Source organism: Lepisma saccharinum, chromosome 3 (genome assembly GCF_977018435.1).
Source record: "Lepisma saccharinum chromosome 3, izLepSacc3.1, whole genome shotgun sequence".
Lineage (NCBI taxonomy): Eukaryota > Metazoa > Arthropoda > Insecta > Zygentoma > Lepismatidae > Lepisma > Lepisma saccharinum.
This window is the reverse complement of record NC_139231.1, coordinates 103,203,357-103,223,318: the sequence shown is the minus strand read 5'-3', so window position 1 is coordinate 103,223,318 and position 19,962 is coordinate 103,203,357. Positions and strand designations below refer to the sequence as shown.

Genomic DNA, 19,962 nt, shown 5'->3' with positions numbered 1-19,962 from the left:
GTCGTTCATGAATCGTACACAATGATTTATTAATTGCATGTTTATGTTTGTCTAAAACTGTTGTCAATGTACCTTGACTAGCTCGTATGAAGTCCAGTCTTGCACATTACGGATAGACATTCGCGATACAAGCACAGTTCTTTAGCAAACTAGAAACTCTATGTTTTATGAAACACGTTACACTACACAAGGAGCGTAGTAAAGGTTTACTCATATATTAGCTTGGGCAGCTGGTGACAGTAAACCTCACAATTACGTGCACATCAGGATTTGCTAGGAAATAAGACTGATACACTTAAATTCGCACGGTGTGTTGTATTTTGCAGTCACTGTGGCTGTAAAAGAAGTTCATAGTTTGAAATACTTGTTACACTCACACTAAACTCGTGCTATAGCCACCTACTGTATGACGTCACTTCTCGCCACATCTCGACTGCAAGGGAGGCAAGGACTATACATCTATTCTTCACAATAAGGTGCTCTGGGAGATGTAAAGTTCCAATTTAATTTGTGGCATCACTTGTTCGACGAACTATTCAGAATGTAGAACAATTGTGAAAACATTGCAGGCTTCTTGCAAATTTGAATCTACAAAATTAATTGAACCTCGTATTTTATAGGAAAGCCAGAGTAACCCAGATTTAGATACGCCGCTGCTGTTGACGGTAAATACTAGAAAGTAAATAAAGGAATTATAATTTTGCTACCGTAGATTGACAGTAACCGTGTGTGCACAAGCTGTATGTACAATTTGTCCAGATAGAGATAAGCATTTGATCTATAATCAAGCACGTTCTTACCGGGTGATTCACTAGGATGATAAACTTGTATTCACACTTGTTATCTGATCATCCAAACTGAAGGTTATTGTTAGTTTTCTTTGTAAATTAAAGATGGATGCTAGGATAGTGTAGTGACGAGCTGAAGTGGGTTCTAACTAAATTTAAATTGGCTTTTCTTCTCTTGCCCAGCCAATTTTAACTTAGAAATTCTTAAGGAGAATTAATGCAAAGGAAAGATGTTATTGTGCTTCTTCAACCGAGTTCTTCATGAGAAGCAGCACGTGTAATAGTGCTGTACACACGTGGGAAACTCTATGTCAACTTCCAGTCAGCTATAAAATTTTGGGAAAATTGGAGAAAATTATGCGGAGGTTGCTACGTGTAGTGGCAGCAGGAATAGATCAACCTCCCAATGGAGCAATATTGAGATGAGAGATCGTTGTGTTTGTGTATGATACCCCCATATCAACACCTATTTCGTCCATCGAATCTTCAATCAAAATCCAAATACTAGAAGTAATAAGTGGGAAGAAGAATATTTATTTTGCAACTACATTCTTTTGTAGACACCCTGAAATTGCATAAAGTTATTTTAAAATATGTTTCATATATTCAGCGTTATCGTACTTATTTCAAACGTTCCGCATAATTTATGGAAGGCCAAAACAACAATGGAAGAAGAGAAAGAGAAAAGGAAATAATTCTATAATGCAGAGAACATGACATGCTATAAAAATCAAGCAAGAAGAAAGTTAGTGTGTTGTGTTTGTCTTACAGCAGCTAGCATCTGAACGTCAGTAATTTCCATATGCAATGAGGTTCTTTATATGTGCACAGAAATGATTGTTCTCGCGTTTCTTCCGGTTGAATTCCTTCCATGCAGCTGTGTCGTGCCCCCCCCCTTTCCTCCTTCTGAATGTTCAGCCGGAGTTTCGGGGTTTGGAACGAGCCCTTTCCAAGAGGGGAAGCTGCCAATGCAGATATCATTTCCCTTTCCTTCGCAAACCCACATAAAGCAGCAAGGGCTGGTCGTTAATTCCGAATCGATGCGAAGTTTATTTTGCTTCATTTACATCTCTGCTTTGAATGTAAATAACTTGGGCTTATTGCAAGGCAGTAAAAGTTTGATGCTGCTTGTAGATTGCTCTTCTCTGCCTCGTTTCCACATTTCAGATGAATTCGTCCCATTTTTCTCATTTTTGGAAGAAAGACTTCATCGGTTGGCAATTAGAAACATTCTTAATGAAGAGATTGGTATAATTAATACATTTGCATTTAATCAGTAACAGTTGGTGTGAAATGATTACTTGTTATATAAAAGAAGGAGGAAAACAGATGGATAACAATAAACATTTCAGTAGCGAGAAAACGATGTCAAAAGATATTGAATATCTCGTTTGGCTAATGCGGTGTGATGGAGCGAAAGACTATAAAATATTTTATAACATATCCATATTTACGCACACATAAAAATTCACAATAAGTATGGAAGTAAAATATAGTGTGTATATTCATATAGTATGTATAATCATATACACACACACATTACATTGACCAAAATGGATTTCTATTGATATAACTTGTCGACTGTTTCTGAAAGATCTTTTCTCTTTTGATATAGAAAATATAATTCCCTCCTTCCATCTTTTCAGATTTTTATACATAAAACAGTGTTTATAGTTAAGACTTGTCAGCTGAAAAAATGTTTTAATTGATGAAAATACTTTTTCAGTTGGTGCAATTATGTCCTGATAAAGGAAACTGTGCAAGTTCTTTGAGCGCAGTGACGAAGACCGGTGGGATATACAGATGTCCAAATTACACAAGCAAATAAGTATACACAAGTGACATATACATAAGTATATGTCACTTTACAATCATAATACAAGCCTCATACTTCCTCGATTGTTATTCAATAATTGTATTAGAACTATATATCTGACAATCGTGACACTTTTTGTGATTGGATTTAGTTCAAATAAGGAGATCGATAAAATTTTAAAAATAAACAATGGCGCAGTGTATCATAGACTACAAAAATATACATTGAAGAAATACTATTTCTAATTTAATGTTCAGCTAGCTTGGTCAAAAGGGCTATATATGAATATCTCCAGATAGAAAGAGTTCAATATTATCGCGAGTCTTGTCTGCTTGTGAGCAATTAGTGGTACGCAGATCTATCCGTCGATCGAATTCGTCACGTTGCATTCAGCATCCAGCGACAGTACGATTGACGAGCCAGGATGTGTGGACATTAATTGAATGACTGTAAAACTAACATCTGTTGCCGCTCTCAGCCTCTTCAAGTGCAAAATACTAGCCATGGGAATGAATTCGTGATGTTTGAAGACTGATTCTCAACAGTTATGATACGAGGGTCACTATTTATATTTTGAGCCTAACAATGAAAAAACACGAATTTGGCATTGAAAACTGCTTTATTGTTTTTCGAAGTATTCTCCTTTATGGTCAATACACTTTTGCATTCGTTCGAACCATTTGTCAAAGCAGTTTTTCCAATCTTCTTGAGACACCTCCATAATATGGTTTTTGAACGCATCAACGGCGTCTTCCGCCGACGAAAATCGTTGTCCACGCAATTTATTCTTCACATTCGGGAACAAGAAGAAGTCATTGGGTGCCAAATCAGGACTGTACGGCGGATGGCCCATCAATTCGATTTTTTGACTGTTCATTCAGAGTTGACCGTTCTACGTTCCTCTAAAGGCACAGTTGCCACATGACCAGTTTTCTCGAAAAAAACAGGCGACCGTTTGTTTCGATGTGCTTCGAGCGCGAACAAGTTTTGTTGGATTGGGTTCATCTTGAAACACCCATACAGTCGACTGCTGTTTACGTTCCGGCTCATATGCATATATCCATGATTCGTCACCTGTTACAATCTTATATACGTCTTTTGAAGCACCACGATTGTATTTATTGAGCATTTGTTTGCACCAATTGACGCGAGCGTCTTTTTGAGTTTTTGTCAAATTGTGTGGGATCCAACGAGAACATACCTTTCTCACAGCTAAATGATCATGTAATATTTTATATATGCTGATGGAACTAATGCCTATGGTTGCCTCAATCTCACAGTATGTCACATGACGATCTTGCAGTATTAGATTTTGCACAGCATCAATGTTTTCTTGAACAACAACTGATTTTGGACGACCTTCGCGAATCTCGTCGGTGAGCGAATGGCGGCCACGAGTAAATTCTTTATACCAGCGTTTCACAGTGGCAAAGGATGGGGTTTCATCGCCAAATGTGGAAGTAAGTTGATCGATGCACTCTTGTCTTGATAATTCACGTCGAAAATCGTAAAAAATCATCGCACGAAAATGTTCACGAGTTTTATTCATTTTATTGTTGTCGCGCAATCTCCAAGGCAACATGAACAACACAAATGAAGCTATTGACAAAACATTTGAAGTACGTTATGGTCAATAATGCCAGACGATTCCGTGCAAACGTCAAATCGCGCCTAACTTCAATCAGTGTTGCCAAGGCTCAAAATATAAATAGTGGCCCTCGTAGTTTCTGAACTAGAAAAAAAAAAGAAAGGCGAAGCTACTCTCTGCACACTGCAACGCCCTTGAAGGCATGTGGAGATAGACACCACACATTTATGGAGGTGATGTGATCAGCATCATGCTCCGGCCGCCTTTATCCGAAGGGTTGTCCCAGACATATTGCGAACGCGAACTTGCAGTTGAACACTCAAAAAATTTCTTGGCTTTTCATAAGATACTCAGCTTGGCTGAAAATGACAGAAGAGGGAAAAGGACGGAAGTAGGAAGATGTCATCAGTGCGAAAGTACTTCAGTAAGACGCAGATTGATTTCTTACTTAATATGATGCATCCCACCGACGGCGACATGGAGGAATGCGCTTTGACAAGTTAATGGTTTCCGTCGTTGCTCTCTCTGAGGAGCCATCTCCAGGACAGATCTTAAGTCTTCAACGGGAAAGCAACTTGATCCAAGACGCAACAGAAGGATGGCATGTCTTATAAATGATTCGCCATCGTTCGTTTCGTAACTACACATTCATGCCAACTTTGATAAGCTTGGAAAACTTTAACATAAGTTCCTGGCCATCGACAAATGTAGTGTAGAAAAAGTTCAGAAATAACATTGTACGGCACGGTAAAGGCAAAATCAATTCCTCTGTAACCATCGTGAAATCGATTTCGCTCAAAAACAATATCAGGTTAGTCTTACAAATTATATACCTGATAGAATCATTTCAGCTGGGAGGCTTGAGAATGATGGCTGTAATCCTGGTCATACTTTGATGACATGATCCCTTTTCTCCGTGCTCTTCATAGACCATTAACATTACATGCGAAAGATTTCATTGGCAAAGTGTATCATACTTGATGCAACACTTTTATGACTTTCATTCCATAAGCTCCTGCGAAGGCACTTGTATGTGTATTCTAAACATTGATATCGATCCATGAAGGTGAAGCCTTTTGAATTTGTAACAGACATCAAACCTTTAGAGTCAGGAATTTTATACAGTGCGTTCGTTTTGGCTCTGAGCTGAGATAGCGCGTGAATATCTTTAACCAACTATCATAACACAGGTTAGTACTCGTTATGCAATATAAATATAATTGTCTACATGTTAAAGATAGGTGAGTAAATAAGCGAGACGTTACAGGACGAAAATGCCGGCATCTGCACCATGTCACGCCATATCTCGGCCCAGAGCCGAAACGAACGCACGGTACAAAGGCCTCCATCTCGGATATTAAGATCATCGTAAAAGAATTTGGAATACCCCATACGCGGATATTTTCAAGAACATGATCCCGCTAAAACTTATTTTTAGCGTTAAGACTTAATATATTGCATTTTGTTTGTTCTTTTTTTATACTCCCTTCCACTTATAGTTATAAATAAACTACTACAAGACGAAGTGAAAGACAAAATCATTTTGTAATTGCCACTACTATAAACCCTGGCATTGGCTGATTTTAATGATTATTTTCAATTATTCATGTTTGGTTAAATATATGGTGATTATTCACTATCTGTAATTAATTATTCCTAAGATCATGTTGCTGTTATTATATCAATTTGATTAATGTTTAGGTTAGAAATTAAATGCCTCGTTTAAAATATTTTTATTGTTGTTTGTGTACAGAATACACAAGAGTAAAATTTGGTACACCAAAAACTATGTGGGTTTTCACTATGCCATATGTCAAGTATCCCTGTAGTCATAAGTTATGTTCAACCCCTGCGTTTACAAAAATAAAACAATCTAGTTGTAACTTAATGATCCTTGCCTGTGGAGGATTCTTTTTTAAAAAAATCATATTCTTCGTGTTACCTAGTGTGAGTTATCGTAGTTCAGAAGAAAGAAGGAAGAAAAAGGGAGAGATAGTGATTCTTAAAATGTGAACAATGGTCTGTCTTGCTTAAGATTTAGTCCACTATGGTACAAGAACTTGTTCTTTCTAGTAGTAAGTCTTGAAGCTTTCCTGGCGACGAATGATGAAAAGGTTCTCTCGGGCTATCGACCAGGTGGTCGATAGCTCGAGAGAACCTTTTCATTGTTCTTTCTAATTTCCAGATATAGCTGTGTGCAAGTGTTGCTATCGCAATACTGTTTTATGAGGGATATGAAAGTCAAAGCATAATTAGGATTTTCAACATATAAATCACTCATTTAATATGTTTAACTCTGATTTACTTGGTAAGAAATAATGCGACTTTAGTATAGTTTCTCATACCTTTGAACCATAGTACCACCCAATTCAACTTAGGATTTGTCTCTTTGTCACGATTCTAGGCAATAATTCTGTAAAAATGGCTGCCAATGGCGAACCACTTGTGTGTGGTGAGAAGCAGGTCAGTAGTGGGGGAGTTACAATTATGTGTCTTGTTCCATTTTACGGCAACCCGAATCTCGGCCGACATACAAGAATATAACGTAGATGCGGGTGTCAGCAATGGCACAATTGCTGGTAACTCACACGTGACAATCCGCTATATGCGCTAGTAATGCTGAAGATGGATAATAAAATGCATCCTTTATCCTATAATCAACAAAAAATGTAATTCTGTATGTACAATTGATAAGTACTTTGAATCAGTCAGTGACTTAAATATAAATACTATTTCTTTTTCGCCTAATCCAATCACAGTTGTAATTGAAACATATGTACATGAGACGAAAGTTCTTGCATGGAATCGGAACTAGTAAATTAATAAATTATGATAACGAAATGTTTCATTTTTTAACGAATACATTTCGGGGACTAACGTCGAATAGCCCACTCCTTGAATACGATTCTGGGATCAGAGTCCTCTTAAGTAACTTCCGCCAGGGTGTCTCAGTACATTGCTCCAGAAATTGCTAGCATATTGATCTTATAATTGTGCTCTAATCAACCTGTTCTCTTCAGCTATCCCTATAGCTAGATTCATAACCCATGCAGTCTAAGAACAGTATGCAAACTAACTTAGGGCCTAACATTCATAGTCCAAGAATTCACAACTTTCATCTGCTTAGTTATAACTCAGAAACAGAATCTGGAACATATGAATTCAATATTATAGAGGGTAAATCTCTTGTCCAGCTTCTGCATTATTTATGCGCAAAATAGGTTAGGCGACCTAAATCTGCGTTGCATCATTGCAGGAACTCCAAACCAGTCTCAACTGGAAACAAATATGGATTCTGTACCGTAGAATGACAAACAAAATGGATGTAGAAGTTTAGAGAATAGAGACAATGTTGATCAAAATTGAATAAAAATGTAATTTCTAGAACCTAATTCGTGGCCTTTTGCAGTCTTGGCATGATTTATAACTTGTGTCGCAGGAGTGCATAGTTTATTTATCTCACCGCAAACTCTCTTATACTTTCAGGTTACGGTAACACGACGCCTCACACCACCGCTGGGAAGGTGATGGTGATCGTGTACGGCTTCCTGGGCTGCTCTGGAGGGATTCTCTTCTTCAACCTCTTCCTGGAGCGGATCATCACCTTCCTCGCCTACCTCCTGCGTTCCATCCACCTGCGGAAGATGAAGCAGAGGGTGCATGCCAACGGGGTGGCTCAAGGGATACATCACATGGAGAGAGATCGTCGCATCTCGAAGGCTTCCTTGGACGACGAGTCCAGCCTAGACGACTGGAAGCCCAGCGTGTACTGGGTGATGTTGTACCTTAGCATCGCCGCCATCGTGGTAGCTACAAGTGCCTCGGCGATGTATTCGCCCTTCGAAAATTGGACTTTCCTGGAGTCTCTGTATTTTTGTTTCGTATCCTTTGCCACCATAGGTTTCGGTGATTATGTCTCCACGCAGGAGTCAAGTTACCAGCTGGTGCACTTGTACCGGTTCGCGAACTTCGTGTTCCTTGTGCTGGGTTGTTGTTGCATTTACTCTTTGTTCAACGTCACTTCGATCGTTATCAAGCAGATCCTCAACTGGCTGATCATCAAATTGGACTGTCGCTGCCAGAGGGCCACGGGGGCTGCCGGGAGAATGTGGAGGCGTCACTCCCAGAGGCTGAAGAGGCGGCGGACGAGTCTGGCAAAGCCAAAGGAGCTTAGACGCCAAAGGAGGCCGCTGAACGCCGCCAGGAAAGCCCCCGTGTGTGGCGTGGACGGTCCAACTTCGGCCGGCGGTCACGAGATCGAGGATTCGGACTCGGTGTACGATTCGGACGGGGAGAGGAGGATGTCGGGGGAGATGATCTCGATGAAGGACTTCCTGCAGGCCAATAAGGTGTCGCTGGCTGTGATGCAGAAGCAGCTGTACGAAACGGCGCAGATGCATCGGTGGGGCGCGAGTTCGACCGTGAGCAGGCAGACGGGAGGCGGGTTCACTCCTGGAACTGTTGGGCCGCTCGCAATTGTTAGTCAAAAGTTGGGGGACAATTCCACGTGACGCTCGTAAAGGGTTAAGAGAATGAATGAATCAGACTTCAGACTTGTTACACATTTACGTGCAGTCACAGCCACGTCTCAAGTAGTATTGTTGATAATCGCAACCACATATCTACTTATGGATGAAACTAGGAGTACATAAATTGTCACAAACAAGAAAGGAATCTACAATATTCAAGACGTAAGAAGGATTAATGTACTGTAACAAACATTTCTCAAATCACGGCTTACTTTCCTGATAGTTCGTTGGTATTAGTTTTGCATCATACTCGTAATGTTCCCTGACTATATTTGGACGAAATCGGTCTTGAAAGAATATGGATGCTGAAATATATAGCGAGGAAAAGGCAGGGAATATCATACATGCATGTAGTTGTCGCAAGGTCATGAATTCTATTACATATCTATCACAATTGTATTTCAAGAATCAAGACACTGCAATTTTCACCTGTACATTTCATATTGTTTCCATTTCAAAATTTCACAACTCCATCTACCGCATTGGATTTAATATAGTTCAAGTATTTACACAAAATATAATCTTATCTGATAATATTAGTAATTTTAACTAATAATTAATTGTAAGGATCATGCTAAATACTTTTCAAACAAATGCATGATTGAATTCTAAGGTCGTTCACTTTCAAACGGTACTAAGACTTGGTTGAATTAACTACCCGCACTTAAAATCTGAAACAATTATCTTCTTTCGAGTATTTTTATTAACAACACAAATAGTTTACCTAGTTTGAAGATCCTATTTTTAAGTAAAGTACCTATAAACATGATAGCATGACACGAGGCATATATTCGAATATTTCACTATATAAAAATCTAGAGAAGTTTGAACTAAATAGTTATAATTACGCAAAATCAATGGGAAATATATAAAATCTCAAGTTTGAAACTAGTGATATTTTCTAGATATTACGTCTTGTCAGTGCCTAGGGCTACAGTCCGAGAAGTTTACTATTTACAGTAGGTCTAGTTAGATTTTGTCATGATCCATTTCTCACTATACTATATCATTAATTTAGCAGTATTATAATAATTAACTTGTGTGCATAGAGGTAGATTATTTTTCAAATTAGTAGTAACATAAAGCTGATTATAAGATTATAGACACTTTTCTGTAGGCTACATATGCAGTAACGAATGAATTTGTTTTTCAACTCAAAAATTAACAAATTGGAAAACTCTGAAAGTCTGAAAGTCTAAAAATAGAATTGATGCTTTTATATATATACTCCAATAATTTCAACTTTCAGTCATTTATAAATTCTGCTAAACTATCTCCCTATGCGGACTTACATTAAACGTACGTGAGGACACTTTCAGATATGTTAAAAAAAGATAACCATGTTCAGTGTTTAAAATGATGCCATTGCAATCTGTATCATTCAACCAAACACACACACACACACACACACACACACACACACACACACACACACACACACACACATATATATATATATATATATATATGTATATATATATAACAATAAAACTGTCAGACACCCATTGCAAATAAGTTAGCATATGGAAAGTACAGGATTTGTTTCGTTTGGATGACATTGGCGTTTCTTTGCCATCGACCAAATCAGCCACTGCATCAGATAAGATCCTTGGAACCACATACACATTCAATATATAATTTGAAAGTAGTACGCGTTTCTAAGTTATTTGAGATGTTTTATAGTCAGAATGTGATAATTAGAGGGCAAATTCTTGCATGATAGTCAAACTTTGGTGAAAGAATCACCCCAAAGCCATGAAGGGAGCGGAATATTTTTCCTCTCCCCCCCCCCCGCCATATTCAGTGTGCATTTTTGTCATTTTATAGAGAGAAATTGCGAATAGACAGAAATGCATGTAAACTTTCTTGGTATGATTCCCTTCTGTAAAGCATCTATTTCGTTTATTTAATAATCTCTCTGAACTTACACATAAAGACTTTGAGAAATTCATTAGAATAGAGCACCACAGTTGGGAAGAAATTAATAATTAAACTTCTCATTGTTTCAGAGAATTTTTCAAAGCAACCGTTATTGTATTTCACGGAAAAGCTGCTTAAATCACCAGTTCCATATTTTGTAAACGGAATATAACATTACATAGCGCTAATTTTTTCCAGAATATATCTTTGAATATCTTGTCAAGGACTCGATTCCGTGTGTCAGAAACTCGAATAAGAGATAATAACTATCGTAATTGTTTTCATAACTTAAAAAACAATCTGTACAGCAATGTGTCTTCTGCTGCATACGCTGAGTCCTTAAGTGGATAGTTCTGAAGATATCAAAATTCCATTGACAGTAACACAAACTTCTAAAAGTAAACCAACAATTTAGGAACAAATCCTTGCTTGCTAATAATTAATAAAGACTCTCTACCGTAGCTGGAGATTTGAAAACATGTCTGAAATTCTTTGAATGACAAAAACAGTAATAATTAAGTTATTATTAGACGTATGAGAGAACAGTTTTGTAACAGTGTAATTTTCGTCAGCGTTAGGGAACATATTTCTAAAAGAACGTAATAATATCATTTGACCACGCTGTATAAGATAAATGATTCGGCGTTGATATTGGTATGCACATTTGGTGGTTGTTTAATTATTCAACAGTTGCTCAAGCTATATGTACATATAAAATTATTAAACCTAATTAATAATAACCCAAATTTTCCTTTTCAAGAAAAGTATATTTGCATTAATGGGACCAATAAGTAGAATATTCCTTGATTTTCACTATTCTGCGTAGAACTTTCTTCTTGCTGTGGACAGAAATTAATATATTGAATCTTCGGTGAGAAGCTTTACAATATGTCAAATTATAATCCTTAGATATAAGATTTGCCATTACGAAATGAAGGATGTTTTCCTAAAAGTTCTGAAAATATTTGTCTTTTAATTCCTAGTTAGCACTCTAATTCGAACTCTTGCAAATTTCATTATGAACTTTGAAAACCTGCAACCTAGTCCGATTCGTATGACAAGCTTGGCTTGACTGTAGCTAGGCTTTTCAACTTTAAAGAATAAAATTCCGAGAGATTTCTGTACAGCCTTCAAAAACTTTAGATTAAAATGTTCTGGAAGACAAATTTTCTGAATATCAGCTGTTATCTGTTTGTGGTCTTGCTACTGTGAATACAAAATTGAATAATCTTGATCAAAACAACTACAATTTGTAAGTAAATAAAGCAAAATTAATATACTGATACATACTCTTCTCAAGCCGTAATACGATAACAAAATTCTTTAAAATGAAGTTCCATGAATTTATTTTATACCAAGAACTAAATTTAAAAAATTTACAATTCAAACGATATTAATCTCACTGTAATATATTACGAACCAAATCTATATAATGAAGCAATGAAGCAAAGTTGGGTGGAGGGGAATAAGGAAGTCTCAAGGCTTTGACGCAACAATGCCTAGTGTAGGCGCTTTGGCGCAACAATGTTTCCTATTTCTCCCCCCGTCTCATTTACTTAACAATTACTCATTTTTCATGATGATAGTGTGAAGATTTATTGTTTGGTTTGCAATAACAAATTTCTTCACTTCACAAATGCATACCGAAAGAAAATAAAAATATAATAATAAAGCATATAACAATACTAACTCATGTAATTTCGGGAGATAACTTGTATTGTCTACTCTACATGGTTATCGTGGATTCTAATGTTTAATAGTTTTGCCTCAAGTGTGGTGAGTACTGTGTTCCATCCCCGTTGAGGGCCTTTATATTCATATTCGCTGTTAAACAGGCACCCGAATGGAAGGGCTTAGAAAATGAGAAGAAGATGATGATGGATTGACAAAGCGGTCCCCAACGAAAATCTGCATAGAAGACCTTGCCCTGAGAAATGCTTTTGGACACTGGCATTGCATTTAGTTTTAATTTTGTTGTAACTATTTAAATGTGTAAACTCAATAGTATTTTTATAAAATGTGCGTCCACACTTTTAAGTAATACGCCTTACACCTAATTGTCAAATTGCTTTGAATTCAAACGAAATTTTAACTAACTAAATCACAATTAAGAATATATCATGTTTGTTAATCTAAAACAATGCAACAATATTCATAGTTATTTAAGAATCGGGGACATTAATGATATCGTTATACATTTGAAGGTTGAAGGCATTTACTATTGAGAAGAAATAATTTATTGTCTATCGTCTGCTAATTTATACTTGCACGAATAGAAGAATTAATTATCATAAGATAATGAGTATTAGGTACTTCTTAATTATGCTAAACTTGTTTTGTATAGTGAAATAAAAAAGGGACAATTTTTACATTAGTAAATAGAAAACACGTTTCTCTGGAAAAAAAATATATTGCATATTATCTATGGTAGCTTATTTTAATAACATGTATAGAATAAAAATAGATAAATAGATCTAATTTTATACGAGTGCATAAACAAATGTTGTTCTCACAAAAGTTTGTATGTAGCTGTTGTATATATTAAAGAAATGTATTAAAATTATAATTATTAAGTTATTGTTATCATCCAAATGTTAAGCATTGTTTGAATTTAAGAAATACAATTCAATTTTACATTCAAATGTCTTCTTATTTACATTGTATGTCATAAATAATAGCGAGTTGTGTAAACAAATTTATTCTTTGTATTATTATATATTTTCTTAATGATTACATGAAATTATTACTCACAAAGGAACATCTATTGCAAGTCCAGAACTCAAACATGTAATGTTCAGTTGAAAGGCCACTACTTGACCACTCAGGCACGAGGAACCACATACAAATTTATCATTAATATTACCAAATTTAATATAAAATTATTTTATAATTAAAGGATACAACGTCTTAGGGTGATAAAAATTCCTCTATATGTAAGAGTGAAAGTTCAAAATTAATCAGGAAAAAACGACAATTACCTAAGATAGTTACAACTCACTTTATCTCTGGACTGTACAATTGCAAGCATAAGTTTTACTTTTCCGAAGATGTTTCAAATTATATTAATTAGATAAATGCTAAGATTACTTCATGTTATGTTTGAATAAATGCCAAGGCAATGAGGACATGCATTAATTTTTACAAAATATGATTCTATTTGACATTTATCTATTTATTAATCTTATGCATTTATTTTTTACAAAATATGATTCTATTTGACATTTATCTATTTATTAATCTTCCATGTTGGAATTAGGCCACCACCTTGAATCATAAGGGCGATATTTTTAGATCCAGATCTTTCTTAAATGCTTCCTATGGAAGTGGTATAGTTCTCTGTCAAATAGCATCCTTCTACTTACATATGAAGTACTTCTCGTGTACTATCGTGCTTTACACAAATTGAACTGATCCGGAGTAGATAGTGCGAAGCCACATTTATTCCCATCACATACTTGAAAAAATATTTCGATTGAAATGACATGAAAATCAGTTGCAGACAATCACTTACCGACATTATGAAGACTTTTTTTGGATGGGCTAGTTTACTGATGCTCTTTCGAGTGTGAAAGCAGATTTGTTGATTTTTGTAAAACTTTCAAGTCTTGTGTTAAAAAAAAGGTAAAGTGCTCCCCTGTGCATAGCACCACGCCATGAAGGCGTATAGAGGGTGTAGGGGTAACGCCCCACACTTTCTTGATCCGGTCATAAGTGGGGGTGATGTGATCAGCATCACGCCCCTGACCGCCTTTACCCCCCAGGTACCCATGTTATTCGACGCGGGGTGGGCGCCGGGGCCGCTTCCAACGTTAGAAAAGTTCCCGGATTTGAACAGGCCGGGGATCGAACCCGGGACCTTTAGCATGGTAGTCAGACGCGTTACCGACTGAGCCACCGCGGCCACAAGAATGACTTGGTACTACTATTTCGCCTCAACTTCTTGGATTGGATTGATTTGGTGTTTTAAGTTTACTTTATGCACAGTAAGGCTAATCGGGACTGGACCTACAGTTTAAAGTGGGATCCGAACCACTATGTACCTCCACTGGGTATCGTTACAAGGCAACGACGCTACCACTGCGCCATCGGGGAGGCCCACCTCAACTTCTTAAATGTACGTACTTGTCTGACAAACAAAATTGATTACATTTAATGTCTAACAATTCTATCCAAGCTATCTTTTCTATGTATTTCCTCTGTATAATTTTCTCCAACAATATTAATATAATTACTAGCTTTCATTATATTGTGTGATGAATGTTTAATGCTTATGTTAAACTAGAATCGATGGAAGAAAATAGAAAAGGAAGAATAAATAAATATATACATACATAAAGTTCTGTAAGCGAAGATTTTGTTCGTAAGGTAGTACCACAAGACTGAACAAAGCTGAAATTGTATCTTACCTGTATATGAACCAAGCCGGAGATGGATTGATGAATAATTTTGTTGATAATTATGGTAATAGCATGAAGTAAAAATGTGTGAAATATTTGATGTGGTACTGTAGTAGGAGCCTGCTCAGAACTTAAGATAAATAACGACAATTATAAGAATGTCTATTATAATTCTGATATGACGTATGCAGACTGTATAACAAGAGAGTCACGTTTTTCCAGTGGGATGTGATATCTAATAAATTTCCCCTTCTAAGTTACTGAACATGCGACTTTGGGGCTGAGGGACTTACATTAATTGGTTACTGACAGAGACCCTCGGTGGGAAGTTGCTGGAGCCTAAACCTGATTATATCACTTGCATTGTGGCCTAAACTTAAATTTACTGTGCCTCATGTGATCTCATGGAGCGATGTAATGCATTAGGGGCAATATTCTTTATGTGCACGTATGTGACATACACACACAATCACACACATACCAGTACATACATATGGAATGGGCGCATCTGTAACTTGGTAGATAACACAGAGAGCGCTGGTAAATACTATTTTAATCGTTTTTGTATGTAATTTAACTACAAAATACAGGCAGTGCAATTTATACTTTTGACACACAGATACAACAAGCGAGGCTTCAAAGGTGAATCCCCCCACTTTGCATTGTTGCTGCCCTAATGAGATTGGTATATAAAGTGCATTCATAATAAACGAAGCCTTCAAATACGTTATCCATCTATTCAATTAGTTCCGTTATTATGTCAAGACTGCATTGAGATGGTTTACTGGATTCCTTCAACAGTTTCCGTCATCCTCGCTGGAACTGTCTTGATGCAAGAGACGAATAGTTGTCGAAACGTTTCTACTAAGTAATGTTGTTCATGTTCAGATTCCATCTTCGAAGCCCTAAAGAGAAAGTACCTAGCCCATCTTTTGAAATAGTCTCGGGTCAAAGATCTCATATCGAGAAAACTAGGGAATTGAAAAATTGAACCCAATCTTGCTGGGTTCAATTTCTGGGGAGAATAATAATAATTCAGATTCTACTTTTTCCAATTAAAATTACTCTTTCCTTATTTATGAATAGTGTACAAATTAAGCCTGTGATATTTAACCTATCAAGCTCTCAATTGTGTTGTAAAATTGAAAAATTTTGTTCCTTATTTGCCCTAGCAAAATTTTGATTACAACAATTCCACGCAAAATGTGTTGTTTATCTACATCCCATTCATTAACCTCAATGTGATAAAAGAGGCAATTCTACTTTACCGATGTACAGTATGCGTCAAAATATACAGTACTGAAATGAAAAGATGAACAAAAGTATAAGACATGTTACAATATAGTGACTGGTCAATAAGCAACCCAAATATCAATCGTGCCTTTTGGGTTGCATAACTGTCAGGAAACCTAAGGTTATACCGCGTTTGTTAGAACCTGTCCCATTTCCCGCGCTAGCGATCGCTCGACAGTTTCGGTGCCAATGAGAAACGAGGAAAAAATCGTCTGCTGGGCAGCGAGGAGCGAATGGAAGCCAGAAGAGAGGCGCTTACGTAGATGCTGTTGCGACGTTGCGTATTTTCATTGGCTGCCTGGCTTTGACTTTTCCCAGCACGGAGAAAAGTCAGCGATCAGCTAGCGCGGGAACCGGGACACGTTGTAACAAACGCGGTATAGGTTAGGTTAGGGCATCTGGAGTGGACGATTGTCATTTGGGTTGCATTTAGACCAGTCACCTTTTTCAAACTCGGTCCATCTTCACGACCGCTTCCGTATGAGCGGAAATAATGCTTAACTATGAATACTTTTTCCTCCGTCGAGAGACCATTTCCAACAACAACTGCACAACACAACTTCCTTTTCACTACTGCGAACACGTGCAGCTGGAGCTATGCCCCGTCGACAAACGCAACCACGTGTTCGAGATGCGCGAGTTTGAGTACTGTATATTTTGGCGCATACCGTATTTGTAAGGGTTAAGTTAACTCTACATTTTTGTTTCATTATTTTCATGAAAGAATACTTCATCACTCTTCACTTACATTTGCAAAATGATTTTATAGCTGTCCAATACGTTATGCTTATAAATAACACCTCGAATGTGATTTTTCCTTTTTCAAGTCTTGTTTCGAGACGCTAGTTGTGGAAGGTTTATTGTGGAGACATCATTTCTACGGTAGGGTGCTCGCCTGTGGGATGCTGGAGGGAAATTGAGGAGATGGTGAAGCAGATGTGGATAGAGATGTCAATGGAATCGTGTACTGATTAGTACGTAGCGCATTCACATAATTTCCCTGTTGTAGGATTTTCTGAGCTTCGCGTTGCTCTTGGCTTCGTCGGGCAAATATTAGTTATTCTTTTCTTTCGTGATTCTGAAAGCGAGAGATAAGACGGCATGTATTGGCAAAAAATGTTATCTCCGAGGGAAACGATGAACCTGGCCCTCAAGTCGGAAACAATGTATCACAATACTTTGGCACTGTATACCTGGGGAAACAATTGAATAATAAGATTGTTCATTATTTTTTCATTTTGATTGCCTTGATGAGTTCATCTAATACCTGTTTCCTCTCTAATAAAATTCGGACAGGCTGGAGAGGCTTGTAAGAACCTCTGGACATATGGTGATTCCCTCTCGAGCTGTCGACCTCCGTGGCGGAGTGGCTAGCACAGAGCGCTCCTACGCCAGGGGTCCCGAGTTCGAATCCCAGCCTGGTCATGTGTTCTTTGTGAGATCTGTTCATCAATTTCATCCCTCATCCTCATCGTCGCGATTATTCAAAAGTGACAAAAAAGCAAAGCTAAATAACAAAAACCAAATAAAAAAACCTCTTTGATCTGGGCGTAAAGGAGCCCGTTGTAGTACATCATAGAAAAATATTCGTATTGTCAGGAAAAGAAGCATTTTTCCCACTCGGCTTTCCTCATATGACGCTGCTTTGACAATGTTTCGGATTTCTTCCACTAAATGGGGTTGTATGTAGGGCTGTTGGTTGTGGTACAGGGATTTCTGTTTTCACGCGGTGTACTAGAGTGGTAGTCGGGTTGTTTTCGTTTTCCCTTGGTTTAAAGTTTTCTACCAATTAGGTGTAGTCCTTTGATCTAATCAGTGAACTGGTGAATGGAGGACAAGCGGCAGTTATTACTGAAGGTGAGGCCAAAATTTGAGTCGTCGAGGTTGTCGTGTAAGGAATTATGAGATTCGTTCATTCGGGGGTCGACTTTCATTGAACTCTCCTGTGTATTAGTATATTCGTTGAATAGAGGGATCGGAATACGGAGTTTTGAGAATTTAAGCAATCTTGGATAGATGATTGAATATATATGAGGAAAGTATTATTGAGTCCTGAGCGGACGTCGTTTTTTTTCTATCTGAGGGGTGAAAATGAATAGATAAGAACTAGCATCTTCAGAATAATAACTTCCATGAATTCGCCTGAGCACATGTGAACAACCAACCAACCACTCCGTTGGTGAGGTTGAACAGAGGAGCACGATTTATACGCCTCCTCGATTAGATTGGCGTTTTATTGGTAAATAGCCCTTTTGGACAAGTCAACATGTTCCTTTGGAGATACCTTGACTTTCCAACTAAACATATTATCTCCCGCACACACTAAACTGGCATGGTGCAAAGCACAGGGGAGCACTTTACCTTTCTTTTTACTTTTTTACACATTAAACTATTTCCTATAAAGTACTGCATGCAATGATAATAATTTCCATGAATTCGCCTGAGCACATGTGAACAACCAACCAACCACTCCGTTGGTGAGGTTGAACAGAGGAGCACGATTTATACGCCTCCTCGATTAGATTGGCGTTTTATTGGTAAATAGCCCTTTTGGACAAGTCAACATGTTCCTTTGGAGATACCTTGACTTTCCAACTAAACATATTATCTCCCGCACACACTAAACTGGCATGGTGCAAAGCACAGGGGAGCACTTTACCTTTCTTTTTACTTTTTTACACATTAAACTATTTCCTATAAAGTACTGCATGCAATGATAAAAGTAAATTGAACCATAAATGACATTCTTAAAGAAAGAACAAATGTAATAAGTCCAGTTATATAGAAGAGATATACTGCAAAACATCATGTAACAGGTGCTTTCTCGAGTTCCGCGCTTGCAAAACGGGACGGAAAAATAACCTAAACTTTAATGCTCATCTAGCACCCAAACGAAGCATCCCAGAAGAAAAATGCACAGAACATTTTTTTTTAGAGACTTTTATGTAGATTATTTTTTATCATAACCTCTTTTGCTGTAAAGTGCTTTCCAAGCGAGATATTTGCAAAAATTTGATTTTGGGCGCCATTTTTCAAAGATGGCGGCCAAAAAATCCAGAGTGGTACAGGGGTGCAAAATTGATATGTTGTTAAGAACCCTTTTAGAAAAATAATAAAATTTGTTCCAGATTTCCCTATTTTTTTTATTGGACCCCCTTATTGACTGGCCTTATATGTAGCCAGAGAAGCAACGGTGTCTAAAAATCATGTTTACTTCTCTACTGATAATTAGGGAACGGAACTTTATGTGCTAAAAAACTCAGAAATATTTATTTTTTATGTGTCATAAATGTTGAAAATATGTGATAAAAACAGAAAAATATGTGACAAAAATAAAAACATTTGGTAACAAAAACAAACTATAACATGCATTTTAAATACCTGAAATTAGTTTCTAAATGCTTACCTCTTAGCGAGCTATTTTTTGGAAGAGTTGCAGTGGATCACCATAGTTTTTTCCAAATTCTCCATTGTAAATCTGTGACGATTATCTCTAAAAAGCATCTTATATTGTGAGAGAGATCGCTCCACGTCACAAGAAACAATTCTTGCATATTTGAATCACGAATGTCACTAACGCTTAAGTTTTCCAAAGCTTCCTCTTCCTCTACTTCACTTTCCAAAACACATG

The 19,962-nt window shown here is 37.2% G+C and overlaps 1 protein-coding gene across 1 annotated transcript in view; it reads left to right on the top strand.

Moving 5' to 3' along the window:
• Nucleotides 1-8,703, top strand: part of LOC145985623 (potassium channel subfamily K member 13-like) — a 174,917-nt gene extending 166,214 nt beyond the window's left edge. Inside the window, exon 2 of the mRNA XM_083119693.1 lies at nucleotides 7,679-8,703. Coding sequence (XP_082975819.1) covers nucleotides 7,679-8,703 — 1,025 coding nt within the window. The remainder of the gene's footprint in view (nucleotides 1-7,678) is intronic.
• The last annotated feature ends 11,259 nt before the right edge of the window (nucleotides 8,704-19,962 follow it).